General features: G+C 31.7%; 1 protein-coding gene and 1 pseudogene across 1 annotated transcript in view; one reads left to right on the top strand and one right to left on the bottom strand.

Annotated features, from left to right (window-relative positions):
- Positions 1-14370: 14370 nt before the first annotated feature.
- The window catches only part of LOC145276906 (ubiquitin carboxyl-terminal hydrolase 32-like), a 477530-nt gene continuing 467173 nt past the window's right edge, over positions 14371-24727 (bottom strand). Inside the window, exons 33-34 of the mRNA XM_080128370.1 lie at positions 21731-21823; positions 14371-15048 (exon numbers count right to left, since the gene is read on the bottom strand). Coding sequence (XP_079984496.1) covers positions 14878-15048; positions 21731-21823 — 264 coding nt within the window. The 3' untranslated portion in view covers positions 14371-14877. The remainder of the gene's footprint in view (positions 15049-21730; positions 21824-24727) is intronic.
- LOC145284664 (U2 spliceosomal RNA) lies at positions 22939-23066 on the top strand (annotated as a pseudogene).

Raw genomic sequence — 24727 nt, forward strand, 5'->3', positions numbered from 1 at the left:
ATGGGGGGTAGCATGCTCTTGTTCTTTCAGCCATGACTAAGTAATTTGCAATTGTATTTTTCCATCGCCCACACTAAGGATTGAACCTTCAACCTTTAGAATATCACATTTTACAATTGAGTGATGAATCTAAATACGAAAATTATGAACGCATGGAATACAAATTTTTTATAAAAAAAAAACAAAAAAAACAGAGTCCAACAAGGTCAGAGACGACTGAATGCTGTACAATATTATGCTCACTTTTTTTTCTTTTCGAGGTCAGGAGAGGCCGATATAAAAATCCAAGCATATGCACACAAACGTTTCACTTTTAAATGGATTCCAAATGGCATCATTAAAAATAAGCAGATTTTATTAATTAAAAAAAAAAAAAAAAAAAAAAAATACTATATGGCAGGAAATAATTTTTATTGTATGTATTGAAATAATAAAATATATGAATAGTAAAAGAAGAAAGAAAACCCAGATAGCACATTGAAAAAAGTCTCTCTCACACACACAACGGTGGCTGAAACTCACATGCAAATGACTACTCAACTTTCTAATATTAGGTTGACAAGAAGGTTCTTGCAAAATTTTTAATTTTGATTTCAAATATATTTTCAAATAGGTTTTCATTATAATACCTTTTACTTTATATATCATTTTAAAGAGCGTTTTTTTTTAATCGTTTAAATTACTATCGTTTTAAAACAATTGTCTTCTTTTCAGTTCTTGCAAAATTTTTAATTTTGATTTCAAATAGGTTTTCGTTATAATACCTTTTACTTTATATATCATTTTAAAGAGCGTTTTTTTTTAGCTCTTTTTAATCATTTAAATTACAATCGTTTTAAAACAATTATGTCTTCTTTTCAGAACGTCTTCAATACAAGAGGGAAATTCGCACAATTTTTCTTATTTCAATTCAAGCCAGGCCGAAAAGCTGCTGAAACAGTTTGTGATATCAATAAAGTGTTTGGCCCAAGAACCACTACTGAACGCACAGCATAATGGTGGTTTAAGAAATTTTGTGGTAGCGCCGAGAATCTAGAAGATGATGAACAGTGGTCAGCCATTGGATGTTAAAACAATCAAGAGCCTTAGTCAAAGCCAATCAACGCACAACTGTGCGAGAACTTGCTTCTGAATTAGGTGTAATGTGTGCAACAATTTCCGCACACAATGATCAACTGCCTCGCACTTGCACATTCACCGACACAAAACAAGCACAGAGACATACACACACTAACATTTGTGTCTTCTTCCACACATATTTCACACTGCACACACATATTTCACACTGCACACACATATTTCCACACTGCACACACATATTTCCACACTGCAAACATTCTACAAACACAACTTTTAACTTTTCTAAATTAATTTACTCAAAATATTTTTCACATCTAAATTGGAAATTCATATCGACATTCATATTTGTTACGTTTTCATTTCTTTCATTCCGGATACCTGTTGGTGAATTTAGCACTTACTAACTGGTGACCCCCTTTTATTTTATGACAATCGTTTTTTTTTTTTTTTCATTTGCTACAAATAAATTTCAATTATCAGCATGAATCTTGATACTTATCAAAGACGTGACCGTCATCTGTGCCCTATCCAAGCCAGGATCCACCCTAAATATCTGCTCATAGTGTTACCATAGTTCCCTGGTTTCTTCACGGTGTATATTTACTAATGAGTCACAACTTATCTAGGCTAGAAACCACTTGAGGATGATGACGAATACTACGAGAGGATTAAAAGTCTAAATAGATTCCCCTCCACCCCCACCACTTAAAACAGTGGACTCGAATAACAATAATTCTTTATCCAATGCCAGAAGCGCCTTTCATGAAATTTAAGAACTAAAGGACAAAACTGGAAAAGAAACGAGTTAGCAGGCTGCTGAAAATAAATCCAAGGTGCATTTCCTACTCTCGAAAATCTAGACAACTCAAACCCCAAGTCTTTTCATCCTGTAAATAAAAGCACAGCACTATTTCTAGGTTTCTTCACCAAAAAAGATTAATTTTCTGGAATAGTGCGGGTTATTCATACTACTAATCTCATCTTGATTATTTTCACAACTTTTCATCTGATATAACATGTGTCGCAATGGATAAAAGCATTGATTAGTTATCAGTTCTAAGGTAATCTGGAAATTGTACATTCAATCCGCACTACAAACTAAAAATAATATAATACTTGACACTTCTACAAGGTCATGACCGACAGAAAAACAATATATCATTGTGGGTTAACCCTTTACCGCCAGATTGTACTTTCAAGTCTTTCAAAAAAAAAAAAAAAAAAAATTTCTTACTCTTATGGCTCGTCAGCCCAACTAGTCTTCAAAGTAACATCTATGCACGGTTCAACAAGTGAATGAGGGTTTGTGCATCAGTTGCCCGTTAACTTCCATCACGTGTGGAAGTCATGATTAAAAAAATTTATTGCATAAAAAAATTCTGGTGATAAAGGGTTAATACCTTAAAACTTAACGTGGCAAAATTTCAAATGTGAAGGCTTATAGTACATTTCGGATGATCTACTACAGAAATTATCATGCAAAAATCCTTCCATTTTTTTTTTTTAAAAGGTCACCAAATTGAACCTTCGCAGAAATAGTAAACAGAAATATTCACTGATTTGTCACAAAAGTTTACAAGTTCACAAAAAAAAAAAAAAAAAAAAAAAAAAAAAAAAAAAAAAAAAAAAAAAAGAGATCAATAAATGTTCTTATTAGAACACAGAAATAAATAAAATTCAAAATGGCGTACAAGTTACTTAGTCTGGCATGATTCCTAAGTTTGAAAAGTTGCAACTGAAGAAGACTAGCAATTACATTGGTCGAAAATTTTTGAAAATAAACGTTTTACTTAAATATGAAAATAATAATGCCAATAGCTTAAATTTCTCAAATAAATCCTGATCTTATTGCAGCGCAATTTTAGAGCTATTAATGTCGAAACAGGAAACAATCGATTGAACACGAGTTCCTATTTTAGGAATATCTGTGGAGAGGATGTTCATACTTTTTCCCAGTTTTATTATTGCATTCGTATTATTTGGATTCATCGGACAACTGTTCTCATCTTGAGTGTCATTTTCCCAACGTTTCAGTCGACGTAACCTCTGGCCTTCTTCATATCTTGTCGAACTAGTGAATTTGTACGGAATTTCAAATGGAACCCGTTATTTACTTCACGGAAGCAGTGTGCTCTTGTTCCATCAGCCATAACTGGTTAAAAGTCCTAAGTAATTAGCAAGTGTATTTTTCGGTTGCCCACACTGAGAATTGAACCTTCAACCTTCAGGAGAATAATACTCTAACCACTGCATGATGCATCCTTAAAAATGACACTCAAGATGAGAACAGTAGTCTGATGAATTCAAATAGTATGAATAACTGATCCTCATGTAAAAAAATTCAGAAATGTTCACTGAGGCTGTTCCATAGTATGTGTTAGCATCCATTGAACCAATCGTATCTCAATATTTTTTTTTCTGAAACAAAAGTCATAATAAAATGAGATCGCATATAATGTTCAACAACTTTTCTTTTTTTTTTTTTTTCTTTTTTCAAATATTACTTCTTAGGTTTTGGAGAAAAATATTCAAAATTCTTATAAATAAATGAATAAAAAGAACAAAAAATGTAGAAATTTAATAATTTTACTTTTTGATCTTCATTCTTTCACTCACTTGAATTAACATCAAACAAAAATGATAATTTATCAATACATTCAAATTATACAACAACAATGACTCTCTCTCTCTCTTAATTGCTTATCATTCAAATCCATTTTACAATTGGAATAGATTAAAATACAATTTAAACATCTATTCCGAAGAAACTGTACATAAATCTTTTCATATAGACATAAAAAAAAAAAACGGAAAAAAAAAGGTTTTAAAGAAATAAAAATTCTTTCTTGAAAAGACAAAAAAAAAAAATATAAAAAACACTTCGTTATTTTTTTTAATTTAGAAAAGATTAAAATTAAAAAAAAAGATTACGTCTTTAAATTATATTTCATTGATATAAAATAAATCTTTTCTCTTAATATGAAAAATAAAATATAAACAATCTAAAAAAAAAAAAAACAAATAAATAAATAAAATAAATGAACATTGGTTTAAGAAAAAAAAAAATGGGTTTGTTTTACTACACACAAATTCGAAGAGTTCTCAAAAAACAAATATATAACAAATAAATGTTATCAAAGGCAAGATAAGTTACTTTTCTACCTAACTGGATAATTGTTTAGTGTTTTTATTTAATGTTACGTGTTTATTCGGCTCGAAAAATATACAGTGTTTACTGATGTATTTAAAAAATGCAAATGGCGGCCTGCTCACTCTTTTTTGTTTAAACTCGTTTTCCGAAACTTACTGTGTTCAACACGGCAAGTTTCGGAAAACGAGTTTAAACAAAAAATTTTTTAAAAATACTGTTAGACACTCACTCAACATATGTTACCGTGACATAGGTGGACATATATTCGGTGGGTTTCTAACAGTATTTTGTATAATTTGTTTGTTTGAACTCATTTTCCCAAACTTACCGTGTTCAACAGCGAGCATGCCGCCATTTTTCTTTCTAAAATATATCGATAAACACTGATTTTTGAACAGATTACACATTTTTAAGTGAGTAAAACCACTAAAAACTTTTCCAGAAAGGTAGAAGAGTAATTTATCTTGCCTTTGATAACATTTACTTGTATATTTGTTTTTTTGACAACGTTTTCGAATTTATGTGTATAGTAATGCGAACCCCAAATTTTTTTTAATCCTACAAAATCAAAGTCTTTAAAATTTTTGTAAACATCTTTCACCAAAAAACAAGTAAAAACAAAAAAAGTTTTTTCTAAATATTTTAAAAGATCGTTACAAAAAAAAAAAAAAAAAAAAAAAAAAATCAGTCTAGAAAATTTTATCTGAAGTCTTGACAACTGAAAAAGGAATTTTCAGTCAAATATTTATAAACACAACTCCAGAATTTCGGCCTTTTTTTTTTTCTTTTTTTTTTACAAATATCACTGGATAGATCATCACCAATGGTTAATATGACAATTCACACAGGTCACTAGTCAAGAACAAAACTGAAATATCTTTTAAAGATCTCAGGAATTTCAAAAAAAGGAAGAAAGGAATGGGAGGGATAGGAGCCACAAAATGTCTGCCAAGGAAAGATAACTCTTTCTTCTAAATTACATCGTCAAAATTAAAGAGATGTTATCAGATTAGCAGGAAACGTTTCGCTTTTAAATGGATTCCAAATGGTATCATTAAAACTAAGAGTTTATTAATTTAAAAAAAAATTTTTTTAAATACTATATGGCAGGAAATAATTTTTTATTATATGCATTGAAATAAAAAATATATGAATAATAGAAAAAAAAAAAAACAAAAAACAAAGAAAGAAAACCCAACAGATCTATCAATCATAAAAAGTTTAGACCCCCCCCCTCCATTATTTCTGACTCTGGACCAAACAGAATTAAAAAAATAAACTACAATACTCATTTTCCACCCATTGCTGAGGATGAAAAGAAACGTATCTTAATGTTTCTGAATTTTTTTTTTTTTTTTTTTTTTTTTTTTTAGATGAAAATTGATAATTTGGCTTATTCAGAGTCCTGTTTTCATTTGAAGTGTTGTCCACAAAGATCTGTGTCACAACGGATAAAGGACTAGGTAAGATTCAGTTGTAAGTGACACTCTTCTGGAGGTTGAAGGTTCAATTCTCAGTATGGCCGATACTAAGAATACAATTCTGAATTAAGACTTCTATCCGGTTATGGCTGATGGAATGGGAGCATGGATTAAATAAAGAATTTGGTTCGAAATTTTATGCAAATTCCTGAGTTAGATGATACACCGACTGAAACGTTGCGAAAATAACATTAAAAACAAGAACAGTAATCTGAATAATGCAAATTATCTCACAAAATTACTTGTATTGGTCTCATCTTAGGTGTTATTAGTGCAACGTTTCGATCGGATTGTCCTTCGTTTGATCTTCATCAGGCATATTGTTTGGAGAAAGGAGAAAGTTACTGGCTCTGTAGATATTTTCGTTTTTCTGCAAGTCAGTCTCCACTTTTTGGTCATTGTTTTGAATCAGAAAAAATAAATAAATAAAAATTGGTTTACAAAGGGGAGGCAACTCCAAAATCGACAGGAGGGATTTTCTCACAGATTCAAAACAATAACCAAAAAGTGGAGACTGACTAACAGAAATACAAAAACCAATAAATTTTCTGTCTTTTTCAAACAACCGACATGCTTGATGAAGGTGGAAGGCCAAACCGACAGAAACATTGCACAAATAACACTCAAGGTGAGAGCAATAGTCTAAGTAATATAAAAAATCAGCCCTCATCTAAAAAATTCAGAACTTTAATATCTCACAAAATGTCAGACAAATTAAAAAGTTATTTCTATTTTATGCCCATGTATCTTTTAAAGAGGCTCCAGTTACATTTAAGTTTGAAATTAAGTTTTCATAGCTAAATGCAGAGATTTAATCGATGCGTCCTAATTTTAGATATGTCCAAGCATCTTCACAAATCACTCTGCCCGCATTCAGCATGCTTAAGTTTGAAATAGCATTTGTATTGCTAAACAGAATGGAATATCTATCTCCCTCTTGCAGGTGGAAGATGTGACACAAGGATCAAAAAATGGGATTGCAGAAATAGCACCAGAGAGTAATAGAATTCTGACTTGCAAAAATTGCTTGTGCAGTTCCATCAGCATTCCCCGGTAGGAGCACTTCAGGAGATTAGCAATAAACTAACCCCTTCTCAAAGAGAGAAGGCAAAGCCTGGAAGAGTGAACCTCCTAGAACTGTACGGGGCAAAAGCTTTACTTCAGTAAACAGATAAATGGCCATTTTAATGGTCTACACTGTTGGTTTGGGTGCCGAGGAAAAAAGGGATCCACTCTTGTATTATTTAATTTGGTTTTAGTAGCAAAAATAATGTTTTTTGGACAAACTAATCATCACAGCAAAAGAAAATTATGCCACAAAGAACAGAATCAAAAAGAAAAGATTTGTTTTTAATATATATTAGGTTATATTATTTTGATTGGATTTCATTGAGATGAGCATTATTTATTGCGGACTATTATCCTCATCTTTTTTAGTTGTTTCACGATGTTTCGGCCAACTATTCATCTGGCCTTCGTCAGGTGGTAACCGCGACGGATAGGAACTGTGAATCTCCTGACTGCATTCACTGCAACAGTTGAGACGACAACTACAGAAGGCAGTGAATGCAGTCAGGAGATTCACAGTTCCTATCCGTCGCGGTTATCACCTGACGAAGGCCAGAGGTATAGTTGGCCGAAACGTCGTGAAACAGCAACTAATAAAAATGAGGATAATAGTCTGCAATAAATAGATTAAAAATTAGGATTTTCAAATTTTTTTTTTTTTTTTGGCAGGGAAGCCGTTCATATTTTGTTCAAAGAAACATATCCGAAACCTAAATATTAGAAGAAACTTTTTTTTTAAGTGCTTTTTATAACTTTGATAAGAACAAAAAAAATAATGGCTTTATATCAATAATCAAAATAAATTATTTAAAAAAAAAAAAAAAAAAAAAAAATCTATGATTTGGGAATTTTTGTTTCTATCAGTAAAAGCATCACTCTTACTCTCAACCACTCATAATGTAAAAAAAGCACAAGATAAATAAACATTGAGCTCTTGCGAATAACTGTATTTTTGTCTCCATCTCCGTCGAGAGATAATGCATTCTAGCAAACCAGATGAGTGGAATGAAAAAAATCTAAGACTGTCTGGCCATATCAGTGTGTATCTCTCAATTTACTTCCTCAAATCATGTATCAATAGTTTCCTCCGATTCTCAAAGCAAAATATGACTAAGTTTGTTTTTTGTTTTTTTTTAATTCTTTGTTTTTCTTAATGGTCGACTTTCATCTAATAAAGAGAATAAATTTAAAAATGTTAACTTCAGATTTTATTTGATTGCATTTTTTGTTCAAAATAAAATAAAAAAAAAAAAAATTTTTTTTTTTTTTTAAATAAAAAATTAAGAAAATTTGGTTCAATGATATGACAGAGGCTCCAGTAAAAAAAAAAAAATTCTTTGGTTTACAAGGTCAATTAAGCCATAATACTTGTCTTTAACGAAATAGATAGTTAAAAGTTTCCAAACTTACATATGAATCTCAAGATGCCACAAAATAAATGTTTGTCATAATAATCAATAAAATGTGCTTGGCATTTGTTTACTTTATGGATATTTGAAAGAAAATTTTTCAATTTTTAATTTTTCTAACAAATTCCTGACTTGATTTTAAAGTTCACACGTTGTTTTTTTAGGTTTTTTTTCTAAATTAAAGCAAAACAGTATTTTTTTTTTACAGCGTCCCTATCATATAATTAAATGGATACATCCATAAAAGAAAAATAGATTTGACAAGCGTTTTTTTTTTTAAAAGTAACACAAGATACATTCATATTTATGCATAGTTATCGCTGCTTGCAGTTATATTTTTAATGTGTGAGATGGAATGAGTAGGGTGGTTTGAGGTATTGAGATTCCCTAGAGATCAGAGCATGCATGTGCACACATACGAAAGTCTTTGTTTGGTAGATTTAACAAAAGCAACAAAGTATAAAAAATATAGTTTAATCCAAAGCAAACTTAATCAGAAAAATGGATCATCTACATTTTTAGAACAACGAATATTGTGAAGAGAAAAGAGGGGAGCAGACATCGACAACAAATTTAAATCTCAAATCACATTGTTTGAAAATTGATCACACTACATTCAGATAATTTCAGAAAATAGAACAAGTTTGCAACAGTGTTGTGTCCAAATTTTAAAGAGTCAGTATATGCTCACCCTCTGATTGACACCTACTAGAAACCGCTATATTCAACCTTTACACAAATATGCTCTTTTCCATTCACCCCCCTCCTTCAAAATTGCCATTTTTTTTTAATCAAGTTCATATTACATGAATCATGTCGAAAAAAAAAAAAAAAAAAAAAGTTTCATCTTTTTTTTTTTTTTTAATTTATTTTGTTTAAGGTTTCAATCCTATTTTCATTCAGACTGTAAAACAAACATGCGCGCGCGTGGGGAAGGGCAGAATCCCCCCTTGAATAAAATGTATATTCTGTGTATTTGATTTCTTGACCATTCTTTATACAGTTCTAACAAACTTCTGTAAGATTTTAAGCAAAAGCTTGAGAAATAATGGAAAAAAAAAAAAAATTAAAAACCTTATTTTCTGAAAATTTTTTATTCACTTTATTCAATCTGATTTATTTACGTTTGTTAGAATTATAAAAAGAATGATCAACTTGATATAAGACATAAAATGTCCACTTGATTCAATGAAATATATTTGGTATGTGTGTGTGTGTGTGTGTGTTACACATTTATTGAATGATTGGATATGTAATACCACAGATTCCATGGATCAGATGGAGCTGAGAAGCTTCAGTGAAAATGAATCTTAATCCATTCATATCATACAGTTTTACAGTTATGTCTAATTCATGAAATTTGAGGCATAGCCAATCATTCGATAATGTATAATATTACAGGGAAAAGTACAATACGCACTTATTAACTTAATTGAGCATTCTGTCTCCATTCCTTTATACTATATGTATGCTATAATGTGTGTGCGTATATATATATATATATATATATATATATATACTAGCAGAGAGACATGACATTATCCGAGATTGAATAAGGATCAATAACAGTGCCATGCTTCCAATACTTGTCATAAAAATTGGTGAAATTGACCATTTTTTAAAATTAAATTGCTCGATTGCCTGCTATAGTCAGGAGGAAGATCACATGCCTTCCCATAGTGACAGTCTACATTGCACTGTAGAGAACCTACTGTTGCTTTTATAAAACTATTTGATTATTTGCTTGAATTAAAGTTAAAAATGCAAAAGTCAAGTACCATGGTTCAATTGTGCTCTAAATAGAATCATTCATTTCGAATGTGCCTCTGTCTTATCAAAGAATCTTCTGTTGATTTTATATGGTGGGTTCTTCTGCTTTTGCGGTGAGAAACTCCTTTGTTAGGTTGTATAAAAGCGTTAACTTTGGTAAAATCAGACTGTTCCTTCTTTAATGGGATTTTTTCAATCATTGAGTTTCAATATTTATCGGAGGCATTCCAATACAAGACCTATCTAAGAACATTCCTAGATACATAAAGTACATTTCTGTGAAATTTCAAAAAATATTGGCCCAGTCATTTCGAAGTCTATAAGGATTACGCTTGCACACAAAGTACCTATATATATATATATATATATATATATATATATATATATATATAATATATATAAAGAAAAAAGGACAATAAAAAAAGGGGGTGAAAAAAAAGAAAAGACATCTGCAATCAATGTTCAATTGTCAAAACATTTATTTATAATCTGAATTAATAAGTTGTTTTTTTTTCTCTTAGTTTTCAAATATCTGACATTTATAAACTGTACTGAAACCTTATACAAATTGAATAAAATCTATTCATCCAAGAACATCTTTTCAGTCAATACTCATAAAAAGGTTTTCTTTCAATAAAAAAGGCAATATTACAGAGCTAATATTTTTTTTAGAGGAGGGGGGGATTTTTAAGGTAAAAAAGAAAAAATAAATTAAAAATAATGGTGCTGTTATAAATCACAGCCTAAAGTCACCGAAAGTAAAATACAAAAAAAGAAAAAAAATCATACAAAAAAAATCATACAAACAAAATACAAAAAAAAAATCATACAAAAAAAAATCATACAAAAAAAAAATCATACAAAAAAAAATCATACAAAAAAAAAATCATACAAAAAAAAATCATACAAAAAAAAATCATACAAAAAAAAATCATACAAAAAAAAATCATACAAAAAAAAATCATACAAAAAAAAATCATACAAAAAAAAATCATACAAAAAAAAATCATACAAAAAAAAATCATACAAAAAAAATCATACAAAAAAAATCATACAAAAAAAATCATACAAAAAAAATCATACAAAAAAAAAAATCATACAAAAAAAAAATCATACAAAAAAAAATACAAATAAAAATAATACAAATAAAAATAATGCAAAAAAAATAATACAAATAAAAATAATACAAATAAAAATAATACAAATAAAAATAATACAAATAAAAATAATAAATAAATAAAAGATTGGATTATATTTTAAGATGGAAATTTACTTTTTGGAATATACGAATCTGAATCCGGCGACTCTGTTGAGGCGAGACAGGCACCATGTTGGAATGATAAGATGAGCTTCAGTTTCAATAACAATAAAATTAACCAATTGAGCTTTCAAAAATCCTTTGGTAAAAAAGTCAAGAAGGGAGAAAAGATGGACAACAAAAGTTAATCAAAGAATTTGCACCAAACACGCGTACAAATTGGGAGAAAAAAAACTCTTTATATTTCATAGATGAATGCTACATAAATAGCAGACAGTGGCCTCTTCTGAGATATACAGTAACTACATGCATACATACTCATATATACTTGTGTGTAAACTGAGGTCAACCCTTGATTTGTGTATGAAGAGATACTTAGTCTTTCAACCACATTTTAAATTTTAAACAAACTAAACTAGCTGCTCTATGTCCTTAACCAAAAACAAAGCTTTATAGATAAACCATTGTTTTTCTTTTCATGTAAATATCTTTATTTTCAAAACTTATTCTTTCATTTCTGTTTAGATTCTTACTTACATTTAAGCCAATCCTCTTGAAGCAAAAACAAACCTTTCATCCTAAAAAAAAAAAAAAAAAAAAAAAAAAACTTGTCTAGATTTAAACCTAAAAATAATTTTACCAAGGTTTAAGTTGAACATATATTTTTTTTTTTTTTGTAAACATCTTCATTACTGAAACCAAGGGTTGCAGTTTTCTTTGCAAATGGGCCTGGATTTTAACCTGGAACAATTCCTCTTATTAACACCAAACCATTACACAATCTTTTGCTACAAATACACAAGTATATATCATGTCTACAACAGATGAAGGGCCAGTATTAATGAGTATAGAGAAAGGGGTCATTCACAGAAGTCAAGATTAGGTGTGTAAGGAGTGATATTCACATCACCTTTTTTTTTTTTTTTGGATGAAGGGATTTGTGTTCAGTTTTAAATTAGCATTCATATAAATCTTTTATTTATTTTCATTTATTTAGTCTTTGTCTTTCCTTTAGTTATATATACATATGTCATTTTTTTAAATACCTTTTTTATACACAGTTCTGCATTTGGGTATATACACATGTCAGTAGATACATACGCACTGAATACTCCTGATATTAAGAGAGAAATAATACAGAAAGGTTCTGCACATTTTGGAACAACTTACTGCAGTAGAGTTTGCTTTGACAAGTAAAACTTTTCCACATCATTAATAACATTATTATATAAAGCTCTTTCATTTTGATATTGAACGCTGTGGTCGCAAGCATGGCAAAGCTCATTTTCTTTAGCTTCCTGTATTAATTAACAGAGTTTCGATCTCTGCGTGCAACAATTGTTTTGTTTAGCCACACTAAAGAGCTGTGATACAGCAAAACTGTTTGTGAATGACTATATATAATCAGTAAGTAAAGTTGGCGGTACTTGTACAGTTTAATTAAGACTTTAAAAAAATGAAAATATCGAAAAAGTTTAAATTGTATGTATCCATTATGGAATGAAGTTCTCAGAAAAAATTTTTTCACTTAATTTCATCAAGTAGTTTTTTTTTTACAGCGAAAAAACAATGTTATGATACCGAGTAAAAGGTTCGATTTTTAGGAAGAAAAGCTAGAATTAAAGATGGGGAGGGAGTGTCGGTGCTTTAACTGGAGTTATCTCCCTGTGACGCTTCTAAACTCCAAACAAAAGTTAAAAATAAATCCAAGATGACTGCCTTCAACGCGCTCTCATAAAAACGTGTTTTTCCACTGTAAAAAAAAAAAAAAAAAAAAAAAAAAAAAAATACTCAATCAAATTAAGTGAAATTTTTTTCCGGAGATCTTCGGTTTCAAACAGATACGTACATTATAACCTTTTTTCGATATTTTCATTTTTTAATGTCTTGATTAAACTGTACAAATACCAAGTTGGCTTATCATACCTCTCTTAACTATTTATTATCGTTATAAAGCTCTATTTGAAAGGATATCTAGCTCTTTTTGTGTGAACAATCTGATGTCGTGAATGGGATCTATTCCGAATCTGAGAAATTGATTTTTCATTAGAAAGATTTGCTAAAATCTGAGAAAACATACAGATAAATGAAGGCAAAACCGGATAGATCAAAAAAAAAAAAAAAAAAAAAAAAAAAAAATTATGTTTTCATCTTGATTGTTAATTGCACAACATTTTAGTTACTTCTGGCCTTCTTCAGGTGTATAAGCCGCCATGTTTGATATTGGAAAAGAGTTAGCTACATACTTCCGACTTATGGTGACTTATACGCCAGAAGAAAGTCAGAGGGTTACATCAACCGAAACGTTGTGCAAATAACACTCAAGAGGAGAACCGTAGTCGAATTACTCCAAGTAACACAAACAACAATTCTCCACCTCAAAAATTAATAATAAAAATAAAAGACAAAGTATTAAAAAAATCTCAGCACATAATTATTAATTTGATTTTATTTGCTAGGTCTCATTTATGTATCATAAACATTATATATAAGTTAAAATAATTTGTTAAAATGAACTTAAATATATTCCAAAAGGGCTCAATACAAAGAGCTTTATAAATTAAATTCATATATACATTAGAGCAGTATACGCAATTTAATCTGTGCTAGTGCACATCGAAGTAGGCCGTTCTAATATTTATATAAATTCCTTGTTCAAATGCTTAAATTTACTGTTAGAATCCTTATGTAAATTTTATATATATATATATATATATATATATATATATATACTTAATGCAATGAGAAATAAATACAGGTAATGTTATAAAAGAATAAACAATACCAGTGTTTATTCTCATTACATTGGCATTACGATATCTTTTCTATTGCATATCTTATGTGTTACATTAACTATATCTTGCATAAATATCTATGTATTATATATATTCAACAGACATTATTTTGATCATCCAATCCATCAGTAACTTCGGTTTCACAAAAATACCCAAAATTAAACCCACAGGATTAAAAGGTACCAAATATGATTGATTCATTAGCTGATGCACTGACAGTGCGACTCACAATGGATGGATGATGAAAGTAATATATATTGTCCATTGTATAAAATATTTTTGATCTTGCACAATTGAGCACTCTTGTTATTTCTCATATAACACTGAATTACACTATGAAAAGACAAGTTAGTTTATGTTTTTTTTGTTTTTATGTAATATTAAGCTCTGTCTAAAAGGGCACTGAGCACTGTATATAAGTGCAACTTAAAACTTCGAACCAGAAAAAAATAAAAAGAAAAAGAATTTTCACAGCTACCAATGTGTGTGTGTGTGTGTGTGTGTGTTTTGAGAAAGCCTTGTTAGCGTTATTGATTCAAAGCCTCCGCTTCTTAGCTTTGCCAACCACGCAAGTTTGCCATTAAATCTGTCACAGCCACAGATAATGTTGGTTACATATCAACTGTTTGTTTGGGTTAAAATAACCAACTTAAATGTCTGAAAATAAAGCAGTATCTCCTTGTTTTACTTGGCGTCACGTTCTCCTCCTTCTCATCATCCTCCTCCCCAATACAGTATAATTTTATCTCATTAAATGCTGTCATTATCATCGTTTTCACAGATGGCGATGAACGGGTGTTGTGGTGGTGGTGGTGGTGGTGGTTATGCTGCTGCAATTGTCTTTGTTTGGCAAACACAACCATTGCTATTGGACGACACACATTTTCCGATACTCGGATTCAAATTCATCATCGATCTCTTGTGTATCTGGTTCTTTTCCAGTTACGTCAGGCATGAATTTGCTGAATTGGACACCTTTGCGTTCATAAAATAAAATGTATGCCGAATTCCCATCAACTTGTTCCCATAAAACTTCCTGAAAGAGCAAGAAAAATAGCATTTTTAGAAAGAATCAGTCAAGCCGTTTCTGATTTAATTCAAGAAAATAAAGAAAAACTAGAAAAATAGACAAAAGAAAATAAATAAATAAAACTAAAAATATGAAAAGCATTGACTCCTTTAATACTACACTTTCTGTTTAAAAAAAAATAATTTAAACAAGCCGTGCGTGCATGGTCCTCCTCTGGTGCTGCATGTGAGATGACGCCACAAAAAATAGTGAAGAAATGATGAATGTGAGATATGTAAACGGCCAACGTTGCATTTACATTTTCGCCAAGTTTCAGAGAAATCCAATGGATGGGGTAAAAGTTATGGGGTAAAAAGTGTAATTTTTTTGCAATTTTGAGGCATTTGTGACCCCTTTTGAGTTCCTGGGAATGCCGAATCCCAGTGAAAATGAACGAACTGTGCAGCTTCATGCCTTAAGACATGTATATTTGAATTCATCACCATGAAAAACCACTATTTAGACATACATATCAAGTTTGTGAGTAATATGAAAAAAAAAAAATTAAAAAAAAAAAAAAGAGCTCCAAAAAGGCATATTTTTATTAGCCCTGAAAGTCCCAGCGGGATGCGAACCAGAATTTTGCCAGGGTCACTCATACTGAATTTATATTAAGAACAATGGCCTCCACATTTTGGCCAAGTTTCAGGAAAATCTAATGGATGGATCAAACGCTATGGGTTAAAAAGTGTCATTTTTGAGCCCCTGGAGACGCTGAATCCCAGTGTAAATAGATAAGATATTTCATACGTTTTCTTTTATTATATTTCCAAAATCTTTTTATGAAGTTATTTTTAATTTTTAATGAATACAGAAATGCTCTTTTATTCATAAGTTTTCTACAACAAAATGGGTCCCCACTGATGTTAGCTTTACTTCCTTTCTGGTTTCAACATTTTATACTTTATACTCGGGCGGGGGGGGGGTGTTAACATAAGAATAAGCAAAGTAAATATTTAAAAAACAAAAAAAAACTAACGTAAGGCAAACGAACGATGTTAAATGTAAAAATGGGAAAACAAAAAAAGAAAACGTGAAACAGAAAAACGAACGTTAAAACTTCGTTAAGAAATCTGAAAAATACCCCCCCAAAAGAAAACACGTGAAAAATGGCTTAAATAACCCTGCTTCAATATTAAAATTTAAAAAATCGAGAAAACAAAAAAAAAAAAAAGTAAAGATATCTCACACCACAATTCAAACGCAAAACGTTTAGATAATGACCCAGCGCTCTAACCAACTGACCTAAGATGACGTCCATGAAATTAGGTCAGTTTTTTTAATCTTTAAACTAAATCAGGTTACGACGTTGTATGAGGCATGCGTAGAAGCGACATCGTCATGAGAGGACAGTTTTTGCTGCCCCCCCACCCTGTAGAAAACTGATCATTTTAGGGTGAAGAAATTAACGTTTTTGGCCAATTTTTCGATATTTGTCGGGCGAAGGATCAAGCTTTAAAATGATACCGATCTGGCGAAAATCCGTGACCTGTGTCGAAATTTTTTAGCAGACATACAAACACACACACACATACATTTTCGCTTTTATATATATAGACTAGCCTGGGTGCCCGGCATTGCCTGGGTGTTTGTAGGTGTGTGTTGAGCAAAAAAGGAAAATTGTGAGTATAAAAAAAGTTGTTGTAGGCAGGCAAAGGAGGAAAAGAATGTTAAAAAAAAATAAAAAAGTTTTAAAAAGTGACGTCTTTGCTGTTGCATCCATTGCCAAACCGGAAGTGACAAAGGTTTAAATTAAGGCTAGTAAATTGAAAAGAGGCAATGACTTTAAAAAATATCGGTGAAAAAAGCGACCCCTCCCTGTAGAAAAGTGCCCTGTTTAGGGTGAAGGAATTAATGTTTTTGGACAATTTTTCGATATTTGTTGTCTGAAGGGTCGAACTTCAAAACAATACCAATCTTGTGAAAATCCATTGCCTCTGTTGAAAGTTTTTGCGAGACATACATACATTTAAACAGACAGGTGAGATCTATAATATAGACTAGTGAGGGTGCCCCGCGTTGCCCAGGTGTTTGGATGTGTGCGTGTTTGGGGGGAGTCACAAAAAAAAAAAAAAAAAAACTGCCCGGCACTGAAAAGAACAATTTTGGTAGGTAGGTAGGTAGGTAGGATCGAACCTGGAACCTTGAGGCGAAGGTAGAAAAAAAAACTAACATGTAACCAACTCGTCCACCACGGCAGAGTAACAGAAATGTGATTTAATTTAAATGCGCGATTTTAATGATAATGAGGTCAAACATATCCCGCAGTCAGCTTTCACTGCAAAGCTTGTTTTTTTAGTTTTCCCCAGATGTTGGGGAGGGGGAAGCTAGCTTCCCATTAAAAGGGGAGTGTCCCAATGAATAGCTATTGTCTGATATAAGAGGTCTCCCCTGCATTGATCAAACTTTATTGCTGTTCTGGATGTCCCTGCCACGAGTGCTAGGAAACTGCTCGTACGGATTCAGTTCCATTTTTTTATACTGAAAAGCAAAACAAAAACGCAGCGATTGAAAAAAAATCTCGAAAATAGCAAAAGTAAAAGTCCGGCAAATTAAAGATAGATGCGACCTCCATTCGTAACTTGTATATATTATGATTTAGACAGCATATAAAAAGTTTTAAGGAGTGACTCCATCGAGCGCCCCCCTGAAAAAAGCCTTTGGCAGACATACACAAAAAAAATGCACACAAACCTTTTCGCTTTTATATATGTACAGACTAACGGTGGGGGGGGGGGTATCCGGCGTTGCCCGGGTGTTTGGAGGTGTGTGTTAAAAAAGAGAAAAAAAGTTGGCCGGGTGTTCGGAGGTGTAAAAGAAAAAAAAAAAAAGTTTTGGTCAGAAGGTAGGATTGAACACCGAAGCCTTGATGCGAAGGTGGAAATGAAAGGGGGAAAAAAGCCCGGTACCTAACCATCTCGACCACAAAGGGAAGGAATTGATAAGTGTGCTCAGTTAAGGTTTATAAACTGAAATATACAGGTGCGAGGAAGTGCCGTGATATTTGACCTAGTTTTGCGCTGCAAGCCAGTTACTTTTCGAAGACACGGCGAGCTGGTAAATTAAATACACATGCAACCCCCGTTGTTAAGTTGTAGATATTATCATTTAGACGCGAACTAAAAAGTTTTCATTGGCGCCGGTTGGGGGGGGGGGGCCTGGCGTTGCCCGAGTGTTTGAAGGTGTGTGTGGTTGTTAATGAAAACCTAAAAATAAACGAAGTAAAAAAAGAAAACAGGAAAACGAACATTAAAAACTTATCTGAAAAATAAAGCGGGGGTGAGTGGGTGGAAGGAGGTAATCAAAACATCGAAAAAACACAAAAAAAAAAAAAAAAAACTAACGTAACGCAAACGAACGATGTTAAATGTAAAAATCGAAAAAACAAAAAAGAAAAACGAACGTAAAAAAAAAAAATGTGAAAAATGACTTAAATAAGCCTGTTTCGATATTAAAATTTAAAAAAATCAGTGGGTTCCTGGGTGTTTTTGGGAGTGTGTGGTCGGTCGGGAGTGTTAATGAAAACTAAGCTAAGAATAAGCGAAGTAAAAAAAAACAAAAAACTAACAAATGGCTTAAATAACACTGGTTCAATATTTAAATTAAAAAAAAAAAAAAAAAAAAAAAAGACATCTCACACCACAATTCGAACCCAAAACATTTAGATAATGACCCAACGCTCTAACCAAACGAGCTTACAAAACACATATGAAATTCAGTCAGTTCTTCAACTATTTAAACTAACTCAGGTCATGACGTCATCTGACGCATGCGTAGAACCAATCTCGTCATAAGAGGACGATTTTTGTTGATAATATATTGTTGCTTGGTATTCTGTGTTGACATTCAGTTTTAATAGAGCCCCCACAATATTATTGTAGCCCTTTTGTTAAAACTGTAAAAAGTATAATCTGGTTAATGTAGTGTAAGAATATATTTGGTTATTACAGCTTATCTCCAATATGCTTATAGGAGTCTGTGACATATTTCCATTGTATAGATGCCCCGTGCAAATGCTAACTCCAAGATATCATTATATCATCTTTAGACAGAACAGATACTACCCTTGGATCCCAGCCAGAAGACTAAAAGGTATATTTTAGTTTCCCATACAGCACAAAAGCGACATTTTTTTTAATATTTTTTTTTCCTTACAAGAAGTGAAATGTGAGCTGCTGAAAAATAATAATACTCGCATGCACATGTCTCAGTTTTTGTAGGAATTAAAATATAATATTTATGCATATTTTACGACTGGACAACGTTGGGCAGCCTGTTAGTAATCTATCTTCTATATATATATATATATATATATATATATATATATATATAAGGAAAAATGCGTGTAATCATTTTATGTATGTCTCGCAAAGGCTTTTTTTCGCCGACGGTCCCGGGGGAGGGGGGTTACTATCGCTTAGAACTGTTTATATAGCCCCTAGATAATAATATCTAGGATTTGAGAATGCGGCTCGCCTCTAGATTTATTTACGTTGATTTTTACAAAATTATTGCTATTTCAGCACGTCTTGTGTTCGTTTAGCTTTTACGCATAAAAAGCGAAACTAATTCAAAGCTAAGGCACTGTTCCCAGCAAAGCAATCAGCTTTGATCAATGTGGGGCCTACTCCTTATATCAAACAATTGCTATTCAATCTGGACAATGTGGAGCTGGTTTCCCCCTCCCCAACATCTTGGGGGGAAAAAAACAGTCAAAGTTAGGTAAACAAACTCAAATGCTGGCTGTCCCGCAGCAAAAGTTAACTCTCCTACTTCCATTTGACCTCATTAATCAGGTCAAATAGAAGTCACAAAGTGTTATTGCAGATACGTGTCAATTCTGTTTTTAATACTTAAATAAATAAATTCAAACAGGTTTCCATTAGTATTTCACGATGGCCCGATGGTTAACGTTGCATGTTTTGTTTTTTTCACATTTTAATTTCCAACTTTGCCTCAAGGGTTCGAGTTCGATCCTCATACTTACCTACCAAAACTTTTTTTTTTTTAATTTTACCCGCCCCCGTTTTGATTTACCCAAAATCACACACCTCCAAACACCCGGGCAACGCCAGGTACCCCCCGCTAGTATATCTATAAAAGTGAGAATGTGTGAGAGTTCAGCTCGAGTATTTGTTTTTTTTGTTTTGTTTTTTACTTACAAGAAGTGAACCGTTTAGAAAAAAAAAATAATACTTGCATGCACATGTCTCAGTTTCTGTATGAATTAAAATATATTTATGCATATTTTACGACCGGGCAGCCTGCTAGTTATATAAGTTTTAGTTAAATTTCATTGAAGAGACTTATTTTTAAGCAATAAAGTTTAAGATGTTTCGTAGTATTGTTTTTTTTTTTTATTTAATAATCAACTCATTTTTAATGCCAAACGCAGTCATGATAATATTTGTTTTACATATTTTAAATATTTATACATTTTGTTATTCATTTACAATGAAAGTTATATTGCTGATGAAATGTGTTATTCACAGAGCAGATTCTATTTCATCTATAGAATCTAGCAGGGCTGAGACAAGGCAAGTTAGTAAGGAACGGCTCCACAACTCCTCAAAACTCCCAAATTAGAGCTTTATAATTTGAGTTCAGGTTGATGTCATTGGTAGGACATATTCGATTTTTACAGTTCATTATATATTTTGATTGACCTTACGGATAGATTATTTTTACAGTTTATCGCTACAATTATATAAATGCAACTTTGTGTGTGTGCGAATTCATTCCTTGTAGACTCTGAAACAGCTGAACAGATTTTTCTTTAAAATTTACAGAACTTAAGTGTGTAAGTCTGGGAGTGATCTTAGTTCAGTTTTGTCTCAGAATACCCCTGATAATTACCGATAATCGAAACTTACTTTAATTTATCTAATATCGGTAAAGCCATTTTTTTCATGTGCCACTTAGTAACAATGATAGAACAACGGGCCGTGAAAATTCTACTGTGGATAAGTTGATAGTGTGTTTTTGTTTTTTTTGCATGACATGGCCTGTAGGTTCAAACTCTGCACGTAAATTATTCTTTTCATTAATTGCAAAGAATTTTATAAGACTTGAAAATTTAAGTTTTTCTTTTTTGTCGTTTTTATTTTTTGCATGTGGTTTGTAGGTTCAAATCCCGCACGTAAATTTCTTTGTTTTTTTTTCTTCGTTAACTGGGAAGAAATTTATATAAAATAATTTTATAAAAAACAGTAGGTTCTTTAGAGTGTATGCATAAATGTAGAAATATTTTGGACCAAGTTACTGCATGGAGGCATGTGAAGCTTCCTCCCGGGTGATTTCTCAGATTTTGGTAACAATAAAAATATAGGAGTGTGAAATATTCATTAATCATTCAATCCCGGGCAACATCGGGTCTCTCTGCTAGTAATATATATTTTGACTGATCTTAAGAATAGATTATTTTTTTTTTTTTTTACAGTTTTTTATATATTTTGATTGGCCTGAATAATAGATTAAAAAACAAGTCATAGCCATTTTATTAATGGAAATGAGAAAGCTGAAGTATCCAAGAATTATTAACCAAGTTGATAATAATACATCCAATTTTGGGAAGGTCAAAAAAAGATAAATAATTAATAATATAAAGCAATTAATTTGAAAAGAAAAAAGAGAAAATCCATTATATTACCTTACAACTGCTGTCATTGTAACAATACCAATTATTATTTGGGTTTTTTGCAAAGGCGACATAGTGACCTCCACCTAAAATTCCCGTGTGACACTGGAAAACAAAATATTACAAAATTATTTTGAAAAATTCATTTCATCAAGAACCCACCAGAATGCAGTAAAACAAAATGGCTAAAATATTGAGAATTTAAAGAATATTTGTTTGATATTTACAACCACTCTAAGGTCATTTTAAAGCCAAACTTTTTTTTTTATTATTTATTTATTTTTTTATTATTATTAAATCAGCATACATGAAATGCAGTTTGGTTTCATGCCAAGGCAAAGGACTACTATATTTATTCCAAGACAAACACAAGATGAGAAGATTGCAGGTACATTTCTGATTTGCTAATATCTTAACTTTTTAGTCTCGTGCAAGCGACTCTATAAGTCGGTCCGTCTGTCCATAATACTTTTGTGCTTGGCCTTTTTGGTTAAGATCAAAGGTCTGTTGTTAATAGAAGCTGTTCTTAGCTTTTTAAGCTTTTCTTAGTCTTTTGGCCAAGATCAAACAAGAACTTTATTTTCCAATGAATTGAACTTTTTTCACACGCACACACACATTTTAATTAAAAAAAAAAAAAAAAAAAAAAAAAGTTTACACACACAATTACAAAGAAAAAAAAAAAATTTACACACACACACACACACACAAGGTAATTGTAAATATATTCTTTTTTGCAAAAACGCTGGGGTTTTCATTAGTTAATTTAGAGCCCACATAGTGAATGAGGTATTGTGGTAAATGTTGCCAGTCAAGAGTAAAGTCGCCAAAGACTCCATTTTTACTTTAGTAACAAAGACCTTGCAACACTCCCCCACTCAGATCTTAAAGGGTCTTGTGCCTAAATTTGTTTTGTAAATTTGAATTTTGCTTTTAATTTATTTTAATTTTACATTGAATTATTTTGATTGTAATTTTCACAAAATAAATTATATATCAAGATCAAAGTGTAGTATCTGGTCCGGCAGATACTGCAAGCAAAGACCATATGTGGGGGCAACCTTACATATAAGATCTTGGTCAATGTAGGGGAAACCCTTCATACCAATTGTCACTATCCAGCTCCCCTACTCCCCAGGCAGTTGGTCCCCATTCCCCTTCACTCCTCATATTAAAAATCGGCCCTGTGCCTAATTTGCTCAGTGGGGGAGCAAATAAATACCGCTTTTCTTGGCCTTTTAGCCAAGATCAAAGTGTAGTATCTGTTCTTACTACATGCTGTACTTATTGTGATATAAAGTGGGGGATCACTTTTCTGTATTAATTTAATGTAACATGATCACCCACTTTACAACCAGTCAGTCTCAAAGCCATTCAAGTCATTCTCCAGATCATTCAAGTTATTTTTGAAGGATTCCAGTTATTTTTTAACCATTCAAGTCATTCTTAAGTTCATTAAAGTCATTTTACTTTTTATTTATTTAAGTCATTTCAGCCCATTTTTCGGTCATTTTAGTTTATCTTTAAGAATTTCATGTCAATCCTACATTCACGCATTCATTCATTACACAAGAGCACGCGACTAATGGCTATCGACCTTGTTTTTGATTAAAGTGTGGGTTTGGAATCTGAGAGGATACATTTTTTGACTTCCTTTTCTCAGCTTCATATTGGCCCTGTCGGATTATTCATTATTGTTATCTGTTGTATCTTCTCAACCTTCCTCCGATTCCAATATCTCCCATTTATTTAAAAAAAGTTTTTCAGGATTGTTCCTAGTGCTCCTATGATGATGATTATCCCTTCTGTGTTCAATATTATGTATTTTTCTAATTTTTCTTTTTTTTGTGTGTGTGTCATTCACACAATCTTCTATACAAGTCGGTTCTCTTCTTCCGTCTTTCCTTTTTACGTAAAATCGATCAAAATCATCGTTTCATTATTATTATTATTTCACTAATTAAGAGTTCTCACACAGAACATCAGAGATTGCTCACTGCTAAAACCCAGTGATGTTCCCCAGAGTCTGGATGACAACAACTCTCCTCAGATTTCTAGTAATCCTCACCTCTTTCGACAACCATTACAAATAAATTTGCGTTATTGCAACAGATGCTTGCCATTGATTTCTCACTGGCCATGACCCGTGGTCTTCACTTTTTGGTGGCAATAAGCCTCCCTAAAGTCCCAGTCCTCTCTGCACATATCCAGTTGAGGTCTGGTAAGTGCTTTCACTCCTCGGTCTTTCCATCCTTATTATTATTATACTTATTATTATTGGATTCGGCATTAAATAACCCGAAAAGGGTTGATATGCCGTAAAACAAAAAACCAACCAATCAGCTTCATATCTTGATTGGTTTGGCTTGTGCACTCTAAATGAACACTTTGTTGGGTTAAGTACTTTTGGGTTTGGTTTTGTTCTGGATAGCAGCATATTGTACACCATCACCTATTTTGGATTCGTCCATATAAATGTGTAGATATTCTGGATACTTTTGTTGGATAAGAAGGATTGCTTTCTGAAAGATGGTAGGGTTTGCTTTGCTCTTGGAATGGTTTGCTAGTTCGACTAATACAGTTGGCTGCGTTAGTAGCCAAGGGGGAATTTCCGAAGGGACATTATGCTGAATTGGAGAAGGGTTTATTTGGGCTTCAGTGATAAGTTTTTCAATGCATAAACTTTGTATATTTGTTTTTTTACACCGTCATCTTGTGGAAATATGACATGATTGAAAGCAGTGTTGACGATTTTGTCAATTTATTGTTTGTTTTTGGTAAGATTTGATCTTTAGCAGGTTTGTTTTTTCAGTGTGAGGAAGTTTCAGTTTTGGTAGAGATTAATATTTTTTTTTTTTCTTTCTGGTTTTGTTTTCTCTAATTTTTGGAAGTGTAGTATTTAAAAAAATTTTTTTGGAAGTGTATTTAAAAAAATTTTTTTTGGAAGTTTGGCCATTCATTGGTTCCAGGTTTTCTATAATTTCATTGTACTTATTTGTCTGATCGGGG

This window comes from Euprymna scolopes, chromosome 1 (assembly GCF_053919585.1).
Source record: "Euprymna scolopes isolate OS-2025 chromosome 1, ASM5391958v1, whole genome shotgun sequence".
Classification (NCBI taxonomy): domain Eukaryota; kingdom Metazoa; phylum Mollusca; class Cephalopoda; order Sepiida; family Sepiolidae; genus Euprymna; species Euprymna scolopes.